The 26,339-nt window shown below is 46.1% G+C and overlaps 1 protein-coding gene across 1 annotated transcript in view; it reads left to right on the forward strand.

The window, feature by feature from the left end:
• igf2r (insulin-like growth factor 2 receptor) overlaps nt 1-26,116 on the forward strand; it is a 211,139-nt gene extending 185,023 nt beyond the window's left edge. Inside the window, exons 44-48 of the mRNA XM_072265972.1 lie at nt 4,542-4,726; nt 6,590-6,776; nt 13,162-13,314; nt 16,570-16,639; nt 24,873-26,116. Coding sequence (XP_072122073.1) covers nt 4,542-4,726; nt 6,590-6,776; nt 13,162-13,314; nt 16,570-16,639; nt 24,873-25,313 — 1,036 coding nt within the window. The 3' untranslated portion in view covers nt 25,314-26,116. The remainder of the gene's footprint in view (nt 1-4,541; nt 4,727-6,589; nt 6,777-13,161; nt 13,315-16,569; nt 16,640-24,872) is intronic.
• The last annotated feature ends 223 nt before the right edge of the window (nt 26,117-26,339 follow it).

Genomic DNA, 26,339 nt, shown 5'->3' on the forward strand with positions numbered 1-26,339 from the left:
CGAGCTGTTGTGAGCTGGTTCGTGTGTGCCAGAAAGTGGGTCACCACATAACCCCCGCACCTCCCCCCCCCAGAACCGGTGATACCTCCCCCAATGTCCACAGTCTGGCTCGGCCTCTGTTTGGGAGGTCTGCCCCTGCGCCGCGGTGCCTGAGCCCGGACTGGCTGCGCCAAGTCCACATGGGCCGGTTTGAGTCGGTCCACCGTGAATACCTCCTCTCTCCCTCCAATGTTCAGCACGAACGTGGACCTGTTGTTCCTGATCACCTTAAACGGCCCCTCATAGGGCCGCTGTAGTGGTGCACGGTGTCTGCCCCGTCGTACAAAAAGAAACTTACAGTTCTGCAGGTCTTTGGGTACGCAGGTCAGGTCTGTCCGTGCTGTGACGTGGGTATGGGGGCCTGGTTACCGAGCCTCTCACGTAGTCTGTCCAGGACTGCTGTGGGTTCTTCCTCTTGCCCCCTTGGGGCTGGTATGAACTCTCCTGGGACGACCAGGGGTGTGCTGTACACCAACTCGGCCGACGAGGTGTGCAGATTCTCTTTGGGCGCCGTGCGGATTCCGAGCAGGACCCAGGGAAGCTCGTCCACCCAGTTAGGCCCCTCCAGGCGGGCCATGAGAGCCGACTTCAGGTGACGGTGGAAGCACTCCACTAGTCCGTTCGACTGTGGGTGGTAGGCAGTTGTGTGGTGTAGCTGTGTTCCTAAAAGGCTGGCCATAGCCGACCACAGGCTGGAGGTGAACTGGGCGCCCCTGTCGGAGGTAATGTGGGCCGGTACCCCAAAGCGTGCTACCCAGGTTGCGATCAGTGCTCGGGCACAGGATTCGGACGTGGTGTCGGTGAGCGGGACTGCCTCTGGCCATCTGGTGAACCGGTCTATCATAGTTAGGAGGTACCGCGCTCCTCGCGACACTGGCAGGGGCCCCACAATATCCACATGAATGTGGTCGAACCTCCGGCGGGTGGGTTCGAACTGCTGTGGCAGAGCCTTGGTGTGCCGCTGCACCTTGGCCGTTTGGCACTGCATGCACGTTTTGGCCCATTCACTGACCTGCTTACGAAGTCCATGCCACACGAACCTGTTGGCGACCAGCCGGACTGTTGTCCTGATGGAGGGGTGCGCTAAGTTGTGAATGGACTCAAAAACCCGCCGGCGCCAGGCTGCTGGGACGACGGGGCGGGGTTGGCCGGTAGCTACGTCACATAGTAGGGTCCTCTCACCTGGGCCTACGGGGAGGTCTTGCAGCTGCAAACCGGAGACTGCAGTCCTGTAACTGGGGATCTCAGTGTCTGCCTGCTGTGCCTCTGCCAGCGCTGCATAGTCCACCCCCTGGGACAGGGCCTGTATGGTAGGTCTGGAAAGTGCGTCCGCCACGACGTTGTCCTTTCCAGAGACATGCCGGATGTCCGTCGTGTACTGGGAGATGTAGGACAGATGTCGCTGCTGGCGGGACGACCAGGGGTCGGACACCTTAGTGAACGCAAAGGTAAGCGGTTTGTGGTCTGTGAACGCGGTGAAGGGCCTACCTTCTAAGAAGTACCTGAAATGCCGGATTGCCAGGTATAGTGCCAATAGCTCCCGGTCAAAAGCACTGTATTTGAGTTCAGGTGGTCGTAGGTGTTTGCTGAAGAACGCCAGGGGTTGCCAGCGACCCTCGGTGAGTTGTTCCAGCACTCCACCGACCGCTGTGTTGGATGCGTCCACCGTGAGGGCAGTAGGAACGTCCGTTCTGGGGTGCACTAGCATTGCGGCGTTTGCTAAGGCTTCTTTGGTTTTAACGAAAGCGGTTGCGGCCTCTTCGTCCCAGGTAATGTCCTTGCCCTTACCCGACATCGGGGTGAACAGGGGGCACATGGTTCGGGCTGCTGAGGGGAGGAAATGGTGGTAAAAATTCACCATACCCACGAATTCCGGCAAGCCTTTGACTATGTTGGGTCGGGGGAAGTGGCGGACCACGTCTACCTTGGCGGGCAACGGGGTTGCCCCGTCTTTAGTAATCCTGTGGCCGAGGAAGTCGATGGTGTCGAGTCTGAACTGGCATTTGGCTGGATTGATTGTAAGGCCGAATTCGCTCAGGCGGGAGTAGAGCTGGCAGAGGTGGGATAGATGCTCCTGCCGACTACTGCTGGCTATGAGGATGTCGTCCAAATAGATGAATGCAAAGTCCAGGTCGCGTCCCACCGCGTCCATTAGCCGCTGGAACGTCTGTGCGGCATTCTTTAGACCAAACGGCATTCGGAGGAATTGGAAAAGTCCGAACGGGGTGATAAGTGCTGTTTTGGGGATGTCGTCCGGATGTACAGGGATTTGATGGTATCCCCGGACGAGGTCTACCTTGGAAAAGATCCTTGCGCCGTGTAGGTTTGCTGCGAAGTCTTGAATGTGCGGCACAGGGTAGCGGTCTGGCGTTGTAGCCTCGTTCAGTCTGCGGTAGTCACCGCATGGTCTCCAGCCCCCCCGTTGCCTTGGGCACCATGTGAAGGGGGGAGGCCCATGGGCTGTCGGACTGTCGTATGATCCCTAATTCCTCCATCTTCTTGAACTCCTCCTTCGCCAGTCGGAGCTTGTCCGGGGGAAGTCTTCGAGCACGGGCGTGGAGGGGTGGTCCCTGGGTCGGGATGTGGTGCTGTACTCTGTGTCTGGGCATGGCTGCCGTGAACTGCGGTGTCAGTACTGATGGGAAATCCGCCAGGACCCTGGTGAATTCATCGTCGGACAGCGTGATGGAGTCCAGGTGTGGGGCTGGCAACTGTGCTTCACCCAGGGAGAACGTTTGAAAAGTCTTGGTGTGGACTAATCGCTTCCCTTGCAGGTCGACCAGCAGGCTGTGGGCTCGTAGAAAATCTGCCCCCAGCAGTGGTTGGGCCACGGCGGCCAGTGTGAAGTCCCACATGAACCGGCTGGAGCTGAACTGTAGCCGCACCGTGTGGGTGCCGTAGGTTCATATTGTGCTGCCATTAGCGGCCCTCAGGGTGGGTCCCGGTTCTCTGTTGCGGATGTCGTAACTTGTTGGAGGTAAGACGCTGATCTCTGCTCCGGTGTCGACCAAAAAGCGGCGTCCCGACTGCTTGTCCCAGACGTACAGGAGGCTGTCCTGATGGCCAACTGCCGTAGCCATCAGCGGCGGCTGGCCCCGGCATTTCCCGGGAATTTGCAGGGTGGTCTGCAGCGGCGGGCCTCTGTGCCCCACCGCTGGTGGTAGAAACACCATTGTTCGTTGGGCTCCTCACTCCCGTCGCCGGGTTTTGTAGGCTCTGCTGCCGGGCCTGGTCTGGTCTGTCGTTGGGCACGCGGCTTGGTGATCTGTGCAACGGATGCCCCTCTCTCTTTCCTGGCATTCCACAGCACATCTGCTCGGGCCGCCACCTCCCGGGGGTTGCTGAAATCTGCGTCAGACAGCAGCAGGCATATGTCCTCGGGCAGTTGCTCTAGGAACGCCTGCTCAAACATGAGGCAGGGTTTGTGTCCTTCGGCCAGGGCCAGCATCTCGTTCATTCATGCTGACGGCGGCCTGTCTCCCAAACCATCCAGGTGCATTAAGCGGCGTGCTCGTTCGCGCCGTGAGAGTCCGAAAGTCCTTATGAGCAGGGCTTTGAATGCTGTGTATTTGCTGTCCTCTGGGGGCGACTGTATAAACTCCTCAACTTGTGCACTGTCTCCTGGTCGAGGGAGCTCAGCACGTAGTAGTAACGAGTGGACTCCGAGGTTATCTGCCGAATGTGGAATTGTGCTTCTGCTTGTTCGAACCATAATTGGGGTCGCAGCGTCCAGAAGCTTGGCAATTTTAACGAAACTGCGTGAACAGATGCAGTGTCGGTCATCGCTGGTCCAAATATCGTTTGGGCCGTCGGGGTCACCAATTGTAGCGGTGTGCTACACGCAGCGCTAGAATAACCACACGGAGTTGGTGAGTTAGAGTTGCGATGAAAGAGATTTATTCAAACTTCGTGGCCTGCTTTTTAAAGCCTTCCCGTTCCCGCCCTCCCTGGGCGGGACTGCTGTGGGGAATGCATATTCCCAGACCCTTTCTGCGCGCGGGATTTTCCCCCTGCTGGTGAAGATGGCCTGGCGCCCTTTTTGGGGCCGGCCCTCTGCCTGCGCGCGCTGTTGTGAGCCGGTTCGTGTGTGCCAGAAAGTGGGTCGCCACAGTGCCTTATAAACTGGCCATTGAGTGTATATTTTTTAAAAATATGTAGCGCAAAAGTAGGCAAGGTAGTGCTCATGGGTTCATTGGCCATTCAGAAATCTGGTGGAGGGGAAGGAAGTTATTCCTAAAACATTGTGTGTTTCAGCTACAACAGTCCTGCACAGGAATGTTTGAAGATTACCTTTGCAGCGGCATGCAGAGAGTTGCCACTGTTGACGCTATCTAGAAATGAGTTCTGAAATCTGTAGTGAGCCAAATTACACATGACTGATCGACCTTGTTTTTAATGTTTCTTTATTTTCCATCTGTTTTCCCTGCATTTTTCAGATTTCATGGTTTGATCTATCGTGATCTCATTATACGTATTATGGCAAGCATCTTTCTGCATTGCAGGTTGTACAAAGCTTCTGGTGATATCAGGCCAAATGGTGATTCGTATACATATGACATTCAGCTTTTGGGAATTGCTAACCCTAAGAATGTTCAGTGCCAAGGATCCAACATTTGCCAGGTCAAGGTGAACCAGCCTGCCTTCAGGCGTATAGGCATACCAGCCAAAGCAAAGTACTACCTTGAAGGTGAGCCTGCTTCAATTTCTTTTGATTAATTTTTTTCCATTGACTAGTTATTATGTTCTTAGAGTTGTACAAGTTTGGGGATTTTACTTGATATGAACATCATTAGATGGCTGATGTAAATACTATAGGTAACCACGAATTATTAAGCTATCCAAACTGACACAAAGTTAGTCAGATTCTGCATTAGAATGCTACTACTATATTAAAGTTCAAAGTAAATTTGTCAAAGTACATGAAATTCATTTTCTTGCAGGCATTCTCAATAAATCCATAATAGAATAATAAAGTATTGGTATTATTTTCTTAATTTTTTGACTTGTATACTTGTACTCTGTATTCTTCTATGTAGAAATTAATAATACAAATATTGAAAGAGAATGATAACTATAGCACGATCAATAAAAGACAGCACCAGCTTGCGTGTTCAACCAGTCTACATAGGACTACAAACTGCAAGTACAAAAAGACATAAATAATAATAAATAAGCAATAAATATCAAGAACATGAGATGAAGAGTCCTTGAAAGTGAGTCCATAGGTTGTGGGAACATTTCAGTGATGGAACAAGTGAAGTTATCCCCACTGGTTCAAGAACATGATGGTTGAGGGGTGATAACTGTTCCTGACCCTGGTGGTATGGGTCCTGAGGCACCTGTACCACTTTCCTGATGCCAGAAGTGAGAAGAGAACATGTCCTGGGTGGTGGGGGCCCCTGATGATGGATACTGCTTTCCTACAACAACGTTTCATGTAGATGTGCTCAGTGGTGGGGGAGGGCTTTACCTGTGATGGACTGGGTTGTATCCACTACTTTTTGTAGGATTTTGTATTCAAGGGCATTGGTGTCTCTCTACCAGGCTGTGATGCAGCCGGTCAATACACTCTCCACCACACATCTATAGATGTTTGTCAAAGTTTTAGATGATGTGCCAAATCTCTGCAAAACTCCTGAGGAAGTAGAGGCACTGCTGTGCTTTCTTTGTAATTGAACTTGCTTGGAGGACCCAGGACAGGTCCTCCGAAATAATAACACTGAGTGATTTTTATCAGGAGGTGCCACTTGACTGGCTGAGTTCTTCCGGGGTTTCTTTATTTTTCTTTTTAGTATCTGCAGCTGTGTTTGTATTTTAGTTTATCCAGGCCAGGTCCCTTTATCTTATTTAAGAGAGCCCTCCAATTGATTGCTTTTTGCCCTTTTCTCATCCTGATCTAAACATGTACTGTGACGACTGTTGCCTAAGTGTTCCCCACTAACACTTGACCCATCTCGTCCTCCTAGAACTTCCTCCAGCATTTTGTGGGTGGGTGTGTGTGTGTGCGTAGCCATGGATTTCCAGCATTTGCAGAATCTCCTGTGCTTGTTTTGAACCTTGTCAGACTCATTTTCAATAATGGTGGCTTGCCTTTTTTTTTTTACTATTTTGCTATTAGATCAGCTTTTCCATACCTTTAGTTATGATTCTCATTAACTATAATTATTTCTGATGTGTGTGTATAAATGTGTCTCACTTTCCATGCAGATGCCTGAAAGTATGTTTAATTTATGCCTCTGGGAGGTTGGGTTCATACAGAAAACCACAACTCATCCGGGCCATGTTGTATCACCCTCTCCCTCCAATGCATTGACTTCACTGAGAAGCATAGATCGTCAAGAATCTCAGTGTAGTCTTTCCCAATCACTTACAGTTCTTTCCAAGCATTAATCTTAATCTTTTCTATATCCCTTTTTGTTTTTTTGCCCTTTGTTTCCAAACACTCTCACCTCAGATACTTGAACCGTATCGGACAGATTGTGAGCTACTGTTCTTTGCGATAGTGTCATTAGCAGCGTGATGTGCATTTTCTGCCCATTTCCTATTTCAGATGATGACCTGGATGTTGTTTTCACTTCGAACTCCGTGTGTGGCCGCGATCCAACAAAGAACGTCTCTTCCACTATACTGCTACATTGCAACCAGTTAGCAGGAAACGGGAAGCCAGATTTCCTACACGAGACATCTGATTGCCAGTACCTGTTTACCTGGTACACCTCGATAATCTGTGACCTTGCGTGAGTTCCTCCAGCTATTTATAGACTTGAGCTGCAGAAAACCAATTCTCATTTTCTTTTATTTGGTACAATTTTTATCTCTTTGTTGGAATGTTTAGATGTTAGTGGGCAAGTAATCAGTTTTTTGATGTTAAATCTCTGCAGCACCTCTGTACTTGTTAAGTTTCTCATTATTATCTTACGATCCAATTAAAACCTGAGTTTCAAGGAAAACTGGGTGAGAACTCGTGAAGAGACTGAAACATCAACCGTCACTCTCTCCACAGATCCTGCCTGACCTACTGAGTGTTTTAGGATTACTCTTAAAAACACTCGCTGTCTAGTCCACTTTATTAGTTACAGGTTATTACATTAATAACCTGGCCACAGGAGTGGACCCCAAACTGGTCAGCTGCAGCTGTGGTCCATCCACATCAGGGTTCAATGTGTCTGCTGTGATGCATGGTTATTTGAGTTGGGGTCAGCTTGAACTGGTCTGGCCATTTTCCTCAGACCTCTTTCATTGGCGAGGCATTTTCGGTCACAGGACTTCTGCTTGCTGATTTTGTTTTTTGCACCATTCTCCAAGCTCCAGAGCAGGTGTTTCCAACCCCTCTTATGTCATGGACTAATACCATTAAGCAAGCTGCCATGAGCCCCGGGTTGGGAACCCCTGCTGTAGAGACGGATGATGTGTGTGAAAATCCCAAGAGATCAGCAGTTTCTAAGGAACTCTAACTGACCCATCTGGCACCAACAGCCAATCCATGCTCAGTCATTTCTTCCCCTTTTTGATGTTTGGTCTGAACAACAGTTGAAGCTCTTGACCAGTGGTCCCCAACCTCCGGGCTGTGAAGCATGCAGGGGTGCAGCGGTGGCCAGGATGCACCCAGCACATCTTTAAGAAAAAAGCGGAAATAAACAAGCTAATTAACTAGGTGCCACTCGGCACGTAAATGTCAGCCCAGATCAGAGGTGACGCAATCGCCTCTGATCTGGGCCGACATTTATGTGCCAGGCGGCACCTAATTAATTAGCTTGTTTATTTCCGCTTTTTTCTTAAAGATGTGCTGGGTGCGTTCCGACTACTGTTGCACCGCTGCATGCTTCACAGCAATGTATCAGTCCGCGGCCCGGAGGTTGGGGACCACTGCCCTTAACCATGTATGCATGCTTTTATGCATTAAATTGCTGCCACATGATTGACTGATTAGATATTTGCATTAATGAGCAGGTGTAACTAAGAAAGTAGATACTGTTTATAAGATTTCCAGCTTCTGCAGGCTATTTAAAAAAAAATTTTTGTGTGTTATCCAGAACGTTTTTCTGATTTTTTTTATAGATTAACTGAGTAGAAAGATGGAAGCCTAAAATTTAAATGTCTAAAATTTAGTGCATATATCAAAAACAGTCCAACCATCTTTCACTGTTTCTGCTTCCCAAGTATAGCCCAGTCATTAAACGTGTGAAACCCACAATGAGGACTGTTAAGATCTGGCTGGAGGGTGCTGACTCTGCTCTTCAGCACCAATTCCAGCACACAGACTGGAGCGTGTTTGCTGCCCATGCCACCACAGACTCTCAGATTAACATTGACTTGTATACCAACTCTGTCCTTGAGCACATCAAGTGTGTAGATAGAGTGACATCACAAAGACAAAAGTTTTCCCCAGTCAGAAACCATGGACAAAACAGAGAGGTTCGCCTCCTGCTCAAAGCCAGAGATTCACCCTTCAGGTCTGGAGACCGGGAGCCTTACAGCTCAGCGACACATGTGGCATGGCATACAGATTGTTACAGACTTCAAACCACCTAGTACTGTGCCCCCTTCCAGCTTTGTTTCCCTCCCTGATGAGCTCAATTACTTCTACGCTTGCTTTGACCGAGAGAACAAGCTCACCCTCAAAGTGGATCTCCCACCTGGTGAACTGCCTCTCTCACTTTCCACCTCCGCTGTTTGTGCCACCCTGAGCAGGGTGAATATACGGAAGGCAGCTGGTTCGGGTGGAATACCTGGCTGTGTGCTCAGAGTCTGTGCAGGGCAGTTGGCCAGGGTCTTCACGGACATTTTCAATCTGTCTCTGGCCCAGGCAGTTGTCCCCACAAGCTTCAAGATTGCCACCATCTTGCCAGTGCCAAAGCATTCCACTGCCACGGGCCTGAATGACTTCCGCCCAGTTGCACTCACCCCCATCGTTGCAAAGTGCTTTGAGAGACTGGTTCTGTCACATCTGAAATCCTGTCTGCCCACTACCCTGCACCCCCATCAATTTGCCTATCGCACCAACAGGTCTATAGAGGACACCATCTCCACGGCACTTCATTCTGCCCTGACAGCCCCAAATCTTATATCAGAATACTGTTCATTGACTTTAGTTCAGCATTCAATACTGTGATCCCCTCCAAGCTGATTGTCAAACTTCACCAGCTTGGTATCAGCTCATCCCTCTGCAATTGGACCTTGGACTTTCTGACTAACAGACCCCAATCTGTTAAGTTAGACAACCTCTCCTCCTCCATCTTCACCCTGAATACCGGCGTGCCTCAAGGCTGTGTGCTGAGCCCTCTCCTGTACTCCCTTTTCACTTATGACTGTGTTCCTGTACACTGTTTTAACTCCATAATCAAGTACGCAGACGACACCACAGTGATTGGCCTGATCAGAGGGGATGATGAGACGGCCTACAGGGACGAGGTCCAGAACCTGGCCACGTGGTGTGCCGACAACAACCTGGCCCTTAACACCCAGAAGACCAAGGAGATCATTGTGGACTTCAGGCACGCTGGGAGCCACACTCACATCCCCAGCTACATCAACGGAGCTGTAGTGGAGCATGTATCAAACTTCAAATTCCTTGGTGTCCACGTTTCCGAGGGTCTCACCTGGTCCCTGAACTCCTCCATCCTGATCAAAAAGGCACAACAGCGCCTTTATTTTCTGCGGAGCATCAAGAAAGCTCACCTCTGTCCCAGGATACTGATGGACTTTTACCGCTGTACCATTGAGAGCATAGTCACCAACTACATCTCAGTGTGGTATGGCAATTGTCCCGTATCAGATCGCAAAGCACTCCAGCGTGTGGTGAAAACTGCCCAGCGGATTATCGGCACCCAATTGCCCACCATTGAGAACATCTACCATAAACGCTGCCTGGGCAGGGCGAAAAGCATTATCAAGGATGCATCTCACCCTAACCATGGACTTTTTACTCTCCTCCTGTCTGGTAGGCACTACAGGAGCCTCCGCTCCCGCACCAGCAGGCACAGGAAGAGCTTCTTCCCTGAGGCTGTGACCCTGCTGAACCTCACATCGCAGCATTAAGCAGTATTGCACCCATATCGGACGTATCAGTACTTTTATATTTGTGTGCTGTAGCCCTTTTTATTCGCAGTTATTTTGTAAATAATACTATTCTTTTGCACTTCTGGTCAGATGCTAGTTCCATTTCATTGTATCTGTACTCGGCACAATAACAATAAAGTTGAATCTAATCTAATTTTAAAAACATTTTGCAAGCTGATGTTTCCAAACACAACCCAGAAAATAAGGGTTTGCTCCTTTTGGAAGTCTTTGTCTACTTGCCCATGTATACTCCTTCAGAGAGACTCGTACAACTCTTGCATGTGGTGAAATAACAACGTAACCATTTTAGTGGGAGGAAAAGTAATTATGGAGTCAATAACTCAATTAAGCCAATGAAATCCAGGTCTGCAGTTGAAAGTTGTATAACCAAGTGACAGGCAGATTGATATCCTTGAGCTATAATGATAAAATAGTGCAGTAACTGTATGACCAACAAAATGTGTTGCTTCCATGTTAGAAAGAGCTTCTTGTTTTCCAGAGCAAATTGTCAATTTTCTTCAGTGTCAATCCTCCTGTCCTTGGCTGATGCTGTGAATACAGTCTGGTGTTTATTGACTCGCTTTATTGTTTAAATTCCCCCACTGCCTGTAAGGAGTTTGTGTGTTTTCCCTGTGACTCTGTGGGTTTTCTCTGGGTGCTCCAGTTTTGTCCCACAATCCAAGGACATGGAGGCTGTTAGGTTAATTGTTCATTGTAAATTGTCCTGTGATTAGGCTGGGGTTAAATTGGGAGGTTGCTGGGCCTGCTCTGCGTTGCATCTCATAAATAGATATCTAGGAGTCTCTTAAATATCTCTAACATATCTGTGCCTAACCAAGTGTGTTCCATGCTCTTACCACTCTCCATATATATTTTCTAAAAATCTTCCTCTCTCTGACATCCCACCGCCCGTACTCCAATCACCTCAAAATTATGTCCTTCCATGTTAGCCATTGTTGCGCTGGAAAAACATCTCTGGCTGTTCACTCGATCCATGCCTTTTCCTGATATTCCTCTATTATATCTCAACCTTCTTTGCTTCAAAGAGAAAGCCCTAGCTCATACAACCTTTCCTCATAAGTCATGCTCTCTAATCCAGGCAGCATCTTGGTAAGTTTCCTCTGCACCCTCTCTAAAGCTTCCTCATCCTTCATATAAAAGAGGTGGCAGAACTGAACACAGAATTCCAAGTGTGGTCTAACCAGAATAAAGCTGCAACATTACCTCATGTTTTTCGGCTTGGACCCCTGATTAAAGAGGGCCAGCTGATCATACGCCACCTTGCTCACCCTATCAACTTGCACGGCAACTTTGAGGGATCTGTGGATGTGGACAGCAAGATCCCTCTGTTCCTCCACAGTGTTAAGAACACTGCTATTAACCCTGTATTTTGCCTTTAACTTCAACCTTCTGGTGAATCACTTCACACTTCTCTGAATTGAATTCCATCTGCCACTTCTCAGTCCAGCTCTGCATCCTGTCTAAGTCCCTACGACAGCCTTTTACATTATCCACAATACCACCAAACTTCATGTTATCTGCAAACTTACTAACCCACTCTCCCAGTTTCCCATCCAAGTAATTAATAAAAGTCACGAAGAGTAGAGGTCCCAGAACAGATCCCTGTGGAACACCACTGGCACCAACTTCCAGGCAGAATATGCTCCATCTACAACCACCCTTCTGTGGGCAAGACAGTTCTGTGTTCACACAGCCAAGTTTTCCTGGATCCCATGCCTCCTGACTTTTCGAACAGGCCTACCTTGTCAAACACCTTATTAAAGTCCATATACGCCACATCCACTGGTCTACCTTCATCAATTTGTTTTGTCACTTCCTTGAAGAATTCAGTCAGGTTTGTGTGGCAAAACCCTAGTCAGGTTATGCTTCTCAAAATGCTTGTAATTCCTGTCTCTAAGAATTCTCTCTAATAACTTGTACATCATTGATGTAAGAGTCACTGGTCTATAATTCCTAGGGGTATCCCTAACACCTTTCTCCAAAAAAAAGAAATAGCATTTGCCACCCTCCAATCTTCTAGTAGTACTCCTGTGGCCAGTGAGGATACGCAGATCACTGCCAAGACACAGCAGTCTCTTCCCTCACTCCCTGTAGTAACCTGGAATGTATCCCATCCAGCACTGGGAAGTTATCTATCCTAATGTTTTTCTAAAGTTCCAGCACATCCTCTTTCTTAACATCAACATGTTCCAGCACTTTAGCCAGTTCTGCACTGACCTCACATTTCCCAAGGTCCCTTTCACTGGTAGTTACTGAAGCAAAGTATTTGGGGATAGAAGAAGAAACATGTGCCTCCAGTCAGAGGAGGTAGTGGAGGTCCTTAATGATGTCCTACCCTCACTGTAGTCATCGTCCTGTTCTTCACATACATGTAGAATTCCTTTGTGTTTTCCTTAATCCTGCTTGCCAAGACCTTCTCGTACCCTTTCTGAGTCCATACTTCAGCTCCTTCATGGCTACCATGTGATTGCCTAGAGCCTGTTTAATCCTTGCTTCCTAAACCTTAACTAAACTTCCTCCTCCCTCTTGACTAGATGATCCAATTCTCTTGTCAACCATGGTTCCTTCACCCTACCATTCTTTCCTCCCTCAAAGGAATAAACCTATCCTGAGCCCCATGCAAGAGCTCCCTAAACAGCCTCCATATTTCCATTGTAAATCAGAACTCTCTTTCTAAAGATCTTGGGCTACTCTTACGATAAGATCTGGAGTCTGCCTTGGAGACCAGGGAGTATTTCTCTTGTAATCTGAACTGAGAAATTCAGTAACTGGTTAGTGCTGTTATGCTGATTGGTAACATTTTGGTAGATTCTTTGTGTTACATTGATATCCATACTCAATGTTTAATAGTTTCAAGGTGAAACATGTTTTACATTGACTTGGAGAAGATCAGGGTTACAGGGGGAATCTGTTTAAGAAGACTACTTGGAGTCTATACAAGTAGAAAGAATATTGAAGTTGGGGTTGTAATGATTAGCAGAAATGCTTTGGGAAAACATCTCCTCCTGGTATGATTTGTCTGCCTTTTTCTGTTTTGAACAGGCCAATCATTGATGTGATTCCTGGCGATATATCACCGGGTACGGATCAGGGCCTGTCTGGACGGAGCAGGGCTGTAGGCGCAATGCTGAGCGTACTGCTGGTCGTGCTGACCGCCTGCCTGTTCATCCTGCTGTTTTACAAACAGGAGCGAAGGTATGAACAGAAGTAACTGTAGCCATGAAGGTTTCTTTAGACGGGACAGTGCAGTCTCCCTAGCATCTGAAACTTGTAAGTGGACTGCTCGTTACCTCCTTAACATTCAGTCGGAACAGAAAACATAGGGACAGCAGTCTTGGTAGAGAATTGCCAATATCTGCCAAGCTGTTGGTGAGGAAACTCTCCTCATCTCCATCCTAAATAGCCTATCCTTAATCTGAGACTCAGGCCTCTTTGAGAGCAGGGGTTCCTAATCTTTTTATGCCAAGGACCAGTGCTGTTAAGCAAGGTGTCCCCCAGGTTGGGAACCCCTGATCTAGAACCAGGGGAAATCACCTTCCTTCAAACTGACGTTCTGTCTGCCACCCTCATCACTCTTGAATGATATAAATTGATTTATTGCTTTTGAACTACTCTGCAAGTTCACCATCTCCAATTATAAGTTGTAGTGGGCTGCACATTAAGAATAATTTTCAATTAAGCTGGTGGCTGTGATTACTTAGACATGATTAGGCTAGCCACGTATTGATTAAAGACATATGAATGTTTGTATGTAATCTTGTCATTTGTGTATGGTATGGTTCTTTTCACTAAAATTAAATATTTGTCGATCATAAAACATAGCAGAATTTGGCCTCTGAGCCCATTGAGTTTGTTGCATCATGGCTGATCATTTTTCTCCAACCCCATTCTCCACATAACTCTTAACCCCCTTACCAGTTAGAGCCTACCAATCTCCCCAATAACTTGGCCTTCACAGCCCTGAGTGGCAGTGAATTCCACAGATTCCGCGCCCTATGGCTGGAAAAATTCCTGCATCTCCATCTACACCATGGTAGTAAGGTAGTTAGAACTGTTCCCCACTGTATTCAGTGAGTAATGCCCCAACCTACTTCATATGCCAGCCCCATCATCCCAGGAGTCTACCTTCGCTGCACTACCTCCAGAGCAAGTAAGGGCACTGTGGTAGCACAGCAGTTAGCGCGACACTATTACATCACAGAACTTTCCGGAGTTCGGAGTTCCATTCCAGCAGCATCTATATGCAGTTTCTATGTTCTCCCTATCACTGCGTGGGTTTCCTCCGGGTGCTCCAGTTTCCTCCAGCAGTCCAATGACATACCAGTTAGTCGCTGTAAATTATCCTATGATTGGGCAAGTGTTAAATAGGTGAGTTACTGAGCGGTACGGCTCATTGCACCAGAAAGGCCTGTTCTATGTTGTATCTCCAAGTAAAAAATAAAATAAAATCTGTTCTAAAAAGACATCTCTTTATTCTGAGCTGTGCCGTCAGATCCTGGACTCTCCGATTTATAGGAACACCCTCTCCACATCGACTGTGTAAGCATTTGTATAAATCTCTCAACATCTTCTCAATCTTGATCCTTTTACCTACAAACATAATACTTAAAAAGTGTGATACTCTCCTAATTCTATAGCAAGCGGCAGTGCTTCTCAAAATGCTGCTTGGTATAAAAGAGCTAGAAAGGACCAGGACCTAATACAAACACTGCAGTTCCAGGCAAGAGTTTGAGCAGAGATGCTTCAAGTTCGTGTTCTATTTCAAGGCGATATCAAATTGGATTTTTTTTTAGAGAAAGAGCTGCAGCGAGCTTCAAGTCATGCAGTTTAGTGGAGTTATGGGTGGTCCAATTCAAGTCGTGCAGTTTAGTGGTGTTGTGGGTGGTCCAATTCAATTCGTGCAGTTTAGTGGTGTTGTGGGTGGTCCAATTCAAGTTGTGCAGTTTAATGGTGTTATGGGTGGTCCAATGTCTCGCAGCTCCAGAAGACCCTGACCTCGGGCTCTTGACTTTGTGGAGTTTGCAAGCTCTCCCTGTAACCCTGTGGGTTTCCATGGGTGCTATAAGTGTGGTGACACTTGATGGGGTAGAAGTGCTGTTATGGCCTGAGAAACAGACTTGTAACTCAGAGGCCAAACATCAGCTCTGAGACATGTTCTCTCACCTTCCTTTTGATCCTATTACCAAACATCGGGCCACTGTCTCCCAAACAAGCATCAACCTCTCTTTTCTTCAGGAGATCCCAGCTTCCAGCCGTGTAGTGACCCCGTCCCAATTCTATATCTGTTCGCCCGCCACCCACAATCCAGACAGTCACACCTTTTCTCTCCAGAGCTATCATGAATGACGTAAGGAAATATTTCAAACAGTATTGAAAGCTCATTTGTGGTTCAGGATATTCCCTATTCATTGGTGATCTTGTCACAAGCTTGTATTGCTGTATTGAGTAAAAGTCATGAAGCTATTTGCATCTACAGGAATTTGCCATGTCCCTATGGACCCATGCCAGTTTTTATCAGTGCACCATAGAAAGCGTCCTATGCAGATACCTTGCAGCTTGGTATAGCAGCTGTTCTGCGCAATATGGGGAGAAAATGCAGAGAGTTGTGGACACAGCACAGCATATCACACAAACCAACCTCCCCTCCCCTCCATGGACTCTGTCTACACTTATAGCTGCCTTGGTAAAGCAGCTAACGTAATCAAAGTCTTCAACCACCTTGGGCATAATCTCTTCCAAACTCGTCCCCCCAGGATGGAAAATACAAAAGTCTAAAAGCATGCTACAGCTTCTATCCCACTGATACAAGGCTGTTACAAGGATGGTTCCCTAGTTTGATCAAAGGGGTCACCTTATTGAAACCTATTGAATGTTGAAAGGGCCTCAACAGAGTGGTTGTGGAGAGGATGTTTCCTATGGAGGGACAGTCTAGGACCAGAGGGCACAGCTTCAGAATAGAGGGGCGTCCTTTTAGAACAGAGATGAGGAATTTCTTTAGCCAGAGAGTAGTGAATCTGGAATTCGTTGCCACAGGCAGCTGTGAAGGCCAAGTCTTTATGTATATTTAACACAGTGATTGATTGACTTTTGATTGGTCAGGGCATGAAGGGATATGGGGAGAAGGCAGGAGATTGGGACTGAAGATACGCCATGATGAAATGGTGGAGCAGACTCAATGGGCCAGATGGCCTACTTCTTCTATCTAATGGGTTATCAGATGGATTTTTGACCTGTCTACCTCATTGTGGCCTTGCATATTACAATCTACCTGCAACTATTCTGCATTCCGTTACTGTTTTCCTCAATGTATTTAAGTGAGGAAATAATCTGAATGGCATGCAACAGTTTTTTTACATTGTGCTCATGACATTAAACCAATTTATGATTAATATAAATTACAGTTTCACTCCTTTTCAGCGCACATTTTTAAAACTCTCTGCACTTTTCTAGGGAAGCTATATTACAAAAAATGATGGGGTGTTGCCGGAGGAGAACGCGAGTAGCCTACAAGTATACAAAGGTGAGGGTTTCCTACATTGTTGGCAATCTTTTAAAGTTAGTTTGTCCTTAAGTATATTTCAAGTAAAGGTATAAGAATACCTCAGTATGGGGTGGAGATAAGTCTCTACCAAAGAAGGTGTAAGACTCTCCTTCCCTCCGTTAGCCTGCAGGTGACCCTTGGGCAAGGTGTGGCACCTGCTTAGCCTCCGACCACGGTCACATGAAGCCATGGGAGCAGGTGGTGGATGGTCATATGAGCATCTGGTACGGATCACAAGCCCTGGTTATGCGACCACTGACATCAGGCAGACAGTCTCTGAAGAGTATTGATAATGGCTGGGGTCACCTGTCTTGTAAAGACACTGTCCAGAAAAAGGCAACAGCAAACTACTTCTGTAGCAAAATTGGCCAAGAACAATCATGATCATAGAAAGACCATGATTGCCCACATCATACAACACAGCACATGATGATGATGTCAGAATAGCAAGCGGGTAATGTGAAGCAAGGTAAATAGAGCGAACTTTCATTCATCAGCCTCTACCCACTATAGGAGAGTGGAATAAGAAAGTTAGTCCAAGTTTTTCTGTATTATACCAGGTGAATCTGTAGAAGAGGCAGAGGAACTGGGATCTGTCCTGAAGTATCGGCAGTTCTTCTCACCCCTCCGGGTCACCAATCCTCACTTTGACCCACTGGATTCCTCCTGCAGGTTGTCTTCAGGTTTCTACTGAACACCCTAAATTTCTGACACAGGAGATTCTTCAGATGCTGGAAACCCAGAGTAACAGACACACAATGCTGGAGGAGCTCAGCAGGTCAGGTGGCATCTGTGACAAGGAATAACCAGTCAATATTTCTACCCAAAACCTTTCCACCTACGTAATGCTTCCATTCTCCTCATGTTCATGTATCTATCCAAAGAGCCTCTTGAGCACCCCTCTGGTGATTTATCAATGGTCTTTGAAGGAGATTGAAGGCTTACTCAGGGAAAAGAAGGAAGTATACATCAGGAAATTGATATTGAATAAGTCCTTTATTGGAACAAGGAGTAACTTTGTTCACAATATACATTTACATGTATATTTGCTGTGGTGTGTTGGCATGACATGCACCAAAAATATATTAATGTTCAACAATTATGAAGAATTGTGTAGTTAGAGTTTGAAGTATGGATATGGAATAAAATTGCATAGACACTTAAATCCCAGCATGCATTTACAATGTAAACAGTGTTATAAAAAGTGGTTTAAAGTGTTTGCAATGCAGTGATGGGGGATAATAGAGGCGTGGGGGGGGTGTACTCACTAGAATGGTTGGATTAACAGCCTAGGGGAAGAAACTTTTAAGATGATGTGCAATTTGTGCTTTAATAGTCCCAAGGGCTTTCCAGAGGAAGCTTTGGGAAAAGCCAGTTTGCAGGGTGGGTAGTGTCCACAGTGATTCTTCCTGCCAGCTTCTTTGAGTTGTTCATTTTAAAGGTTCTGCAGCAAGCGATCTGGGGGGGAGGGGGGATACAGGAGAGAAAAAAGAAATTAGGACATAAAGGGGTTTTAAAATGATCTTGGCAAATAGGAGTAAGGAAGGGAAATTCTAAAATCTGTATGAATATATTAGACATTAAATGGTAACTAAGGAAAGAGAGGGCCCCCGCAGGGACCAAAGAGAAATTTGTGTGTGGAACCAGGTGAGAGGAGCAAGGTGAAATCATCCCTATATTCAGCCATAAATAATCAGGTGTATTCACCAGGGTGATGAATGTGGGGACTGGAGAGTTATGGAGTGGATTGCTGAAGTACTGCTGTATGTCTGTATGAGAAAGGAGGAAGTGTTAGAAATATTGATGCACGTCAAGGTAGATAAATCCCTTGGAACTGAATAGGATCTATTCCAGAATGCTGAGGGAAGCGAGGAAAGGGATTGTGGCTCTGGAAGAGATTTTTGCGTAGATGAGACACCAGGCGTCTGGAGGATATTTACAGCTGGTCTGGCCATGGACTCATCTCCACCTACCTGCCTTTTCCCCATAACCCTTAATTCCCCTACTATGCAAAAATCTGTCTAACCTTGTCTAAGATATATTTACTGAGGTAGCCTCTACTGCTTTGTTTGCTTGAAAAGACAGGGACTGATTAGAGGAGTCAGCATAGTTCTGTGCATGAGAAGAATGTGTCTCTCAGATCTCACCTTTTACAGAGGTAACTGAAAACATTAATGAAGACAGTGAGGTATATTTAGTTTACCTGGACTCTAGGCTTTTGATTAGATCTGACCTGGTCGGCTGATGCAGAAGTTTTGGGCAGAAGAGATCTGATGTGTACTGGCAAATTGCATCCAAAATTGGCTTAGTGATAGGCAGAGTGTAGTGGTACATGAGTGCAAGTCTAAATGATGTATTACAGGAATCTTCACTGTTCACAATATGTGTAAATGATTTGGATGAGTTAGAGTTCAAGTTCAGTTGTCATTCAATCATGCACATATATACAGCTAAACGAAACAGCACTCCTCTGGGCCCAAGCTGTATAACAGTCCATACAGTCACACACATCACAATAGCACACACAGTCACAAAAATAATAGCTCAGGTGTCAAAGAGGCATGGCTTGAAAATTGATGAATGTAAGTGGGCACATTAGTAAGCTTGCAGGCAAGAATCAGAATCGGGCTTAATATCACCGGCATACGTCATGAAATGTGTAGACTTTGTGGCTGCAGTACATAATAATAGGGGGGAGAACTGAATTAAAGTATGAATATGTACTGTATATTAAATAGTTAAATAAGTAGTGCTAAAAAGAAATAAAGAAAGTAGTGAGGTAGTGTTCATGGGTTCAATGTCCATTCAGAAATCAGATGGAAGAGGGGAAGAAGCTCTTCCTGAATCATTGAGTGTGTGCCTTCAGGCTCCCATACCTCCTTCCTGATGGTAGCAATGAGAACAGGGCATGTCCTGGGTGATGGGGTCCTTAATGATAGACGCCGCCTTTTTGAGGCACCTTGAAGATGTCCTGGATGCTACAGAGGCTAGTGCCCATGATTGATGGAGCTGACTAATTTTACAACTTGCAACTTACTTTGGTCCTGTGCAGTAGCTCTCTCTCTCCACCCCCCGCCCCCACCCCCACCATATCAGATGGTGATGTAGCCAGTTAGAAAGCTCTCCACAGTACATCTGTAAAAATTTGCCGGATATGTATTGGCTGAGTGGTAGAAAGAGAAGTTACAGAAGTTATAGATCATGTCCTAGGTGGAGAGGTGGATTAGATGGATTTTAATCCAGGGAAGTGTGAGGTAATGCATTCTGGGAAACCTGTTCCTAGTAGGACAGAGAGTAAACTGTACCTACCTTGGAAGTGTTGATATATGAAGTACAAGTCCATACTGTATCTCCCCAAAAGTGATGTTGCCGGTGGATACAGTAGTGAAAAGGACATGTTATGTTTGCCTTCATATGCTTCATGGGGCAGAGAGTGTCAGAGTTTGGACCTGTTTCTGACTACATTTGAAGTATCGTGTACAGTTCTGGTCACCACACTATGGAAGAATGTGCTAGCAGTAAAGCGTGTAGATGGGTTTCAGTGTGTAGATGTTGACCAGAGGGCTCTGGGCCTCTATTCACTGCAGTTTAAAAGAATGAGGGAGGATCTCATTGAAACCTATCAAATATTGAAAGGCCTAGATACAATATACATGGTGAGGATACTTTCAATAGGACCTGAGGGCACAGCCTCAGAATACATACATGTCCCTTTAGAACAGAGGGGAGGAGGAATTATTTTAGCTGGCGGTTGGTGAATCTGTGGAATTCATTGCCACTGATGGCTGTGGGGCCAAGTCATTGGGTATATATAAGGTGGACTCTGATAGGTTCTTGATCAGTATGGTTAACAAAGGTTATGGGGAGATGGCAAGGGAATGAGATAATAAATCAGACATGATGGAATGGTGCAATAGATTCAATTGGCTGAATAGCCTAATTCTGTTCCTATCTCTTCTGGCCCATTGGAATGAGGACTGTAGTTGTAAGGGGAAATTGGGTAGGCTTGCTAAGAGTCTGAAGGCTAATTTTATATAGAGGCTTACAACATTGAGGGGTATGAATAGGCTCTGTAGTTGGTCTTTTCCCCCATGGCAGGAGAGCCTAGAACTAAAGGCACAGGTTTAAGGTGAAGAGGATGGGAGGATTAAGGTTTTCCACCCAAAATGTGGTGAATAGTTTAAATGAGCTGCCAGAGGTGGTGGTGGAAGCAATGCTATTACATTATTCAAAAGACACTTAGACTGGTACGGATGGGAAATATGTGGAGGATTACAGGCCTAATGCAGGTGAGTGTGACTCGCATAGATAGATAACAATGGCACGGCCAAGGTGTGGGTAGATGGGTGTCACTGTTGGCATGGTGAAGGTGTGGGTAGATGGGTGTCACTGTTGGCACGGTCAAGATGTGGGTAGATGGGTGTCACTGTTGGCATGGTCAAGGTGTGGATAGATGGGTGTCACTGTTGGCATGGTCAAGGTGTGGATAGATGGGTGTCACTGGCACGGTCAACGTGTGGATAGATGGGTGTCACTGTTGGCATGGTCAGGGTGTGGGTAGATGGGTGTCACTGGCACGGTCAACGTGTGGATAGATGGGTGTCACTGTTGGCATGGTCAGGGTGTGGGTAGATGGGTGTCACTGGCATGGTGAAGGTGTGGGTAGATGGGTGTCACTGTTGGCATGGTGAAGGTGTGGGTAGATGGGTGTCACTGTTGGCATGGTGAAGGTGTGGATAGATGGGTGTCACTGTTGGCATGGTGAAGGTGTGGATAGATGGGTGTCACTGTTGGCATGGTGAAGGTGTGGATAGATGGGTGTCACTGTTGGCATGGTGAAGGTGTGGGTAGATGGGTGTCACTGGCATGGTGAAGGTGTGGGTAGATGGCTGTCACTGTTGGCATGGTGAAGGTGTGGGTAGATGGGTGTCACTGTTGGCATGGTGAAGGTGTGGATAGATGGGTGTCACTGTTGGCATGGTCAGGGTGTGGGTAGATGGCTGTCACTGTTGGCATGGTCAGGGTGTGGGTAGATGGGTGTCACTGGCATGGTGAAGGTGTGAGTAGATGGGTGTCACTGTTGGCATGGTGAAGGTGTGGGTAGATGGGTGTCACTTGGCATGGTGAAGGTGTGAGTAGATGGGTGTCACTGTTGGCATGGTGAAGGTGTGGATAGATGGGTGTCACTGGCACGGTCAACGTGTGGATAGATGGGTGTCACTGTTGGCATGGTCAGGGTGTGGGTAGATGGGTGTCACTGGCATGGTGAAGGTGTGGGTAGATGGGTGTCACTGTTGGCATGGTGAAGGTGTGAGTAGATGGGTGTCACTGTTGGCACGGTCAAGGTGTGGGTAGATGGGTGTCACTGGCATGGTGAAGGTGTGGGTAGATGAGTGTCACTGGCATGGTGAAGGTGTGGGTAGATGGCTGTCACTGTTGGCATGGTGAAGGTGTGGGTAGATGGGTGTCACTGTTGGCACGGTCAAGGTGTGGGTAGATGGGTGTCACTGGCATGGTGAAGGTGTGGGTAGATGGGTGTCACTGTTGGCACGGTCAAGGTGTGGATAGATGGGTGTCACTGTTGGCACGGTCAAGGTGTGGGTAGATGGGTGTCACTGGCATGGTGAAGGTGTGGGTAGATGGCTGTCACTGTTGGCATGGTGAAGGTGTGGGTAGATGGGTGTCACTGTTGGCGTAGTCAAAGTGTGCTGAAAGGGCCTGTGTGATTCTGTGGTCATCTTTGAGCTTGTAAGTTAATCACATGGTTTGAGAGAGCAGCTGTGATGAAAGTGGAAATAAGTGGGTTCCTGGGAATTGCCAAGAGGGAGCTCTCCGGATGCTGGAACTGCATGGAGATTTGACTGGTTTCAAAGTTCAGAGTAAATTTATTATGTAAGTACATATGTCACCGTAAACAACCCTGAGATTCACATTCTTGTGGCATTCACAGTAAATACAAAGAATCAAAATAGAAGTAATGAAAACTACACACAAGTGAAGGTGGACCAAAAGATAACCTAGTGGAAATACGAAATGAGGAAAAAAAAAATATCAAAATAATAAATAAATAATCTTGAGTACCAGTTGCAGAATCCTTGTGTGTTGTGTTTGAGTGAATGAAGTTATGCACACTGGTTCAGGAGCCTGAGAATTGTTCCTGGAACCCAAGGCAACAGTGAGAAGAAAGAGAGCTTGGCCTGCAAGGTGGCTGTTCTTGATGCTGCTTTCCTGTGACACCACTCCATGTAGATGTGCTCAGTGGTGGGGAGGGTTTTACCTGTGATCGACTGGGCTGTATCCGTGACTTTATGTTGGATTTTCCTTCCAAGGGCATTGGTGTTTGTGTAGCCTGGTCTCACGGTCAGACTGAGGGCTGCTGCCAGGCCCTCTGCCACCTTGGCATATTTAAGAGTTGTTGTTTCCCCACTTCAAGCAGGTATTACAAGGCAGTGATTCGGGTTAAGTTTCAGTCGTCGGACTAGTGAACAGAAGTACAAATCAATCGAGGGAAGAACAGGTTCAATCTTAATTTGCTGTGTCACTCAGTGCTTGGGGTGACTTAATCCTCAAAGCAAAGCTGAATTGTTCAAGTAGCAGCAGACACTGAGGTGGAGAATTATTATTTTTCTTATAATTTAATCATCTTATGCTTGTCTGTATTTTTATATAATCACCTACACGCAGTGGCCACTTTATTAGGTGCCTCCTGTATCGAATAAAGCAGCACCTGAGTAAATGTTCATGATCTTCTGCTGCTGTAGCTCATCCACTTCAGTGTTTGACGTGCATTTAGGGAGGCTGTTCTGCACACCACTGTTGTAATGCGTGGTTATTTGAGTTACTGTCAGCTCCCTGTCAGCTTGAACCACTCTGGCCATTCTCCACTGATTTCTCTCATTAAAATGTGTGTTCACCCACAGAACTCATGCTCACTGGATTTCCTTTGTTGCACTGTTCTCTATATACTGTAGAGACTTGTGTGTGAAAACCCAGGAGATCAGGAGTTTCTGAGATACTCAAACTGCCCTGTCTGGCACCGAGAATCATTCCACTGTTAAAGTCACTTACATCAACTTTCTTTCCCATTCGATGCTTGGTCAAAACAACAATCAGACCTCTTGACCACGTCTGCATGCTTTTATACATTGAGTTGTTGCTACATGATTGGCTGATTAGATATTTGCATTAACGAACAGGTGAACCTAATAATGTGTCCACTAAATGTATAATAGACAATGGCAGTGTTGCACTCAGGTGAACTATTGATATTTTTTCTTGGAATTTAACTTAAGCTTGTATATTTTAGTTACCTGTATACAGATAATTGTTCAGGTACAGTTGCCTCTACATTTTTAAGCTTGTTTATTTTTATAGTATTTTATAAATTGAACAATTACCTGTATGTGGGTGACTAAACAATACTGAGTTTTCCATGGGTTACAGTTGCCTCAGTTTTTCTGGAAATTTCTTGGTCTCAGTGGCAAGTGTCACATTACTTGATTTTGACTATCTCTGGTTAATTGTTATCAATTGAAATTTTGCCATCAGAGACTGCTTTATGACTACTTTTGGTTGTTTCATTCTTTTTCCTTGTTTCTTCCTCTGCTCATGTAACACTTAATAAAACAGTCACAAGCTGCATTCCTTGGGTCGCAAAAGCTTCTGGATCCAACAGCAGGTTGAGAAACATGGCCTTCTGCACAATTGTTGTGACTTCATCTCAACACACTTGACTAAATGTGCTGCTCTATCAACTTGTTCATTTCTCAGCTGTTGCCATTTTACTTGTCTTAAACAGTTAGATGGTCAATAAAATGAGCTTTACCTGAAACTGTTACGCTGGAATTCCAAAAGGCAGACTGATGAAAGACGTAGCTGGCATGCAAGCCATTAACTCAATTGAAGGCTAGCTTTATTTGTCACATATACATTGAAACATACAATGGAATACATCATTTGTGTCAAATCAAATCAGCGCAAAGCCGCAAATGTCATCACATTTAAGGTGCTAACATAACCTGCCCACAACTCTAAAACCCTAACCGTAGGCCTTTGGAGTATGGACGGAAACACACTGGGAGAATGTACAGACAGCTGCAGAAATCGAACCCTGAGCTTACAGGTGGCACTGTAAATTGTTGCTCTAAGTCGGGCCAGCATCGGGTTGAAATAAAGTGAGAAATAATTCTATTTTGTTTTCTCTCCTGATCAGATTAACGGCGAAGAGGAAGGTGATGAACATGAGACGGAATGGTTGATGGAAGAAGTCTCATCGGCTGACGAGGGTTGTCCAAAGCCAGGGAGAAAGTGCCAGGAGAACGGTCTGAACCATGTCGTCACCCGTGCTGTGAACCCGGACATCCTCAGCTCATTCCCATTGGACGATCAGGACAGTGAGGATGAAGTGTTGATGGTGCCCAATGTGAAAGTCAGCTCCAGTCGGACACGCGAGCCCACTTCGGGGGCCAGGGGGAAGCAGCGGCAGCAGCACAAGCCCTTCCACGGCGGAAGAGATGAGGATTTGGTCAGTGTGCAGAAAGGGAGCAAGGGGGACTCGAACTCAAAGCCTCGAGTGAAGCAGGACAGGCCAGCACAAGGCTCCCAAAGCGTGACATTTCACGATGACAGTGATGAGGACATGCTGAAAGTTTAACCATTGTGCCTGTCTTCTGACGAATCTGATAGGACAGTCACTGCCAGACATGGTTGTGAGGAAGCCTGTCTGAACTTTATTCTGCTGATAATTTGAGGAACTATGCTGATCTGCAAATTCTAATGGAGGGGAACTGCATAAACAATCCTGACTGTTTACAATGACATGTAAAGAGAAAATAATTTCAATTCCTAGCTATTGCCTATTTATACTTTAAATAAAACTAAAGCTTGTGCTCACAGCTGTTACGGGGGGTATTGTTCCCAAGTATTGCAGAGTTCTACAGTGCTTTAACTTCGATTGACTTTTTTTTTAAACAAAAAGCCAGGAGGAACAGTAAAAGAATGTCTATAGTTCAGTGTTTTTGATTAGCTTCCATGAAGCACTTCCTTTTTCTTGCATAATATCTATTGGAAGTTGTGGAAAAGTAGCAAGGGTCTGTGGATACCGGTACTTTAATCTTGCTCCCAAACAACAAAAATGGATGTGAAGGTGTTGGAGGAAGGGGAAACTGTAGTATTGTGAAATTATTGTGGTACATTCAGGAACGTAGGATGGCAGGCGAATCATTTTGGTCTTATTGCATGTCCCTCCTGTGTACCCTACATAATCATTGTCCACATGGTACCAAAGTGCAACAATATATTTGGGCAAGTGTTCTTTTTTTCCCATCTAATTCAGGTTTGGGTTCAAAGATTTTTATTTAGCAATCAAAGCTATGTGATTTGTTTTCTTATGAGAAGTTTGATAATTTTGTTGTAATATGAATCAACACCACTCATTACAATAAAAGGTGAAAATTCCCAATCTGTTTATGCTTCCATTTAAGATATAAAAGAAAAATCAAAGTACAAAACTTGAAATGTTTTTTTTCAATTGCATGTCCCTTCAGTGTTGTGTAGCTTGATGGGCCTTTGTGTTAGTGGTTTGGTACTGATAAAGCTACACTTATTCTTAAGGAGACAGTGTGCAATTTTCGGATGACTGTCAACCAGTGGGTTTCAAGTTGCTGATGTATTCTGGACC

This window comes from Mobula birostris, chromosome 8, assembly GCF_030028105.1.
Source record: "Mobula birostris isolate sMobBir1 chromosome 8, sMobBir1.hap1, whole genome shotgun sequence".
Classification (NCBI taxonomy): domain Eukaryota; kingdom Metazoa; phylum Chordata; class Chondrichthyes; order Myliobatiformes; family Myliobatidae; genus Mobula; species Mobula birostris.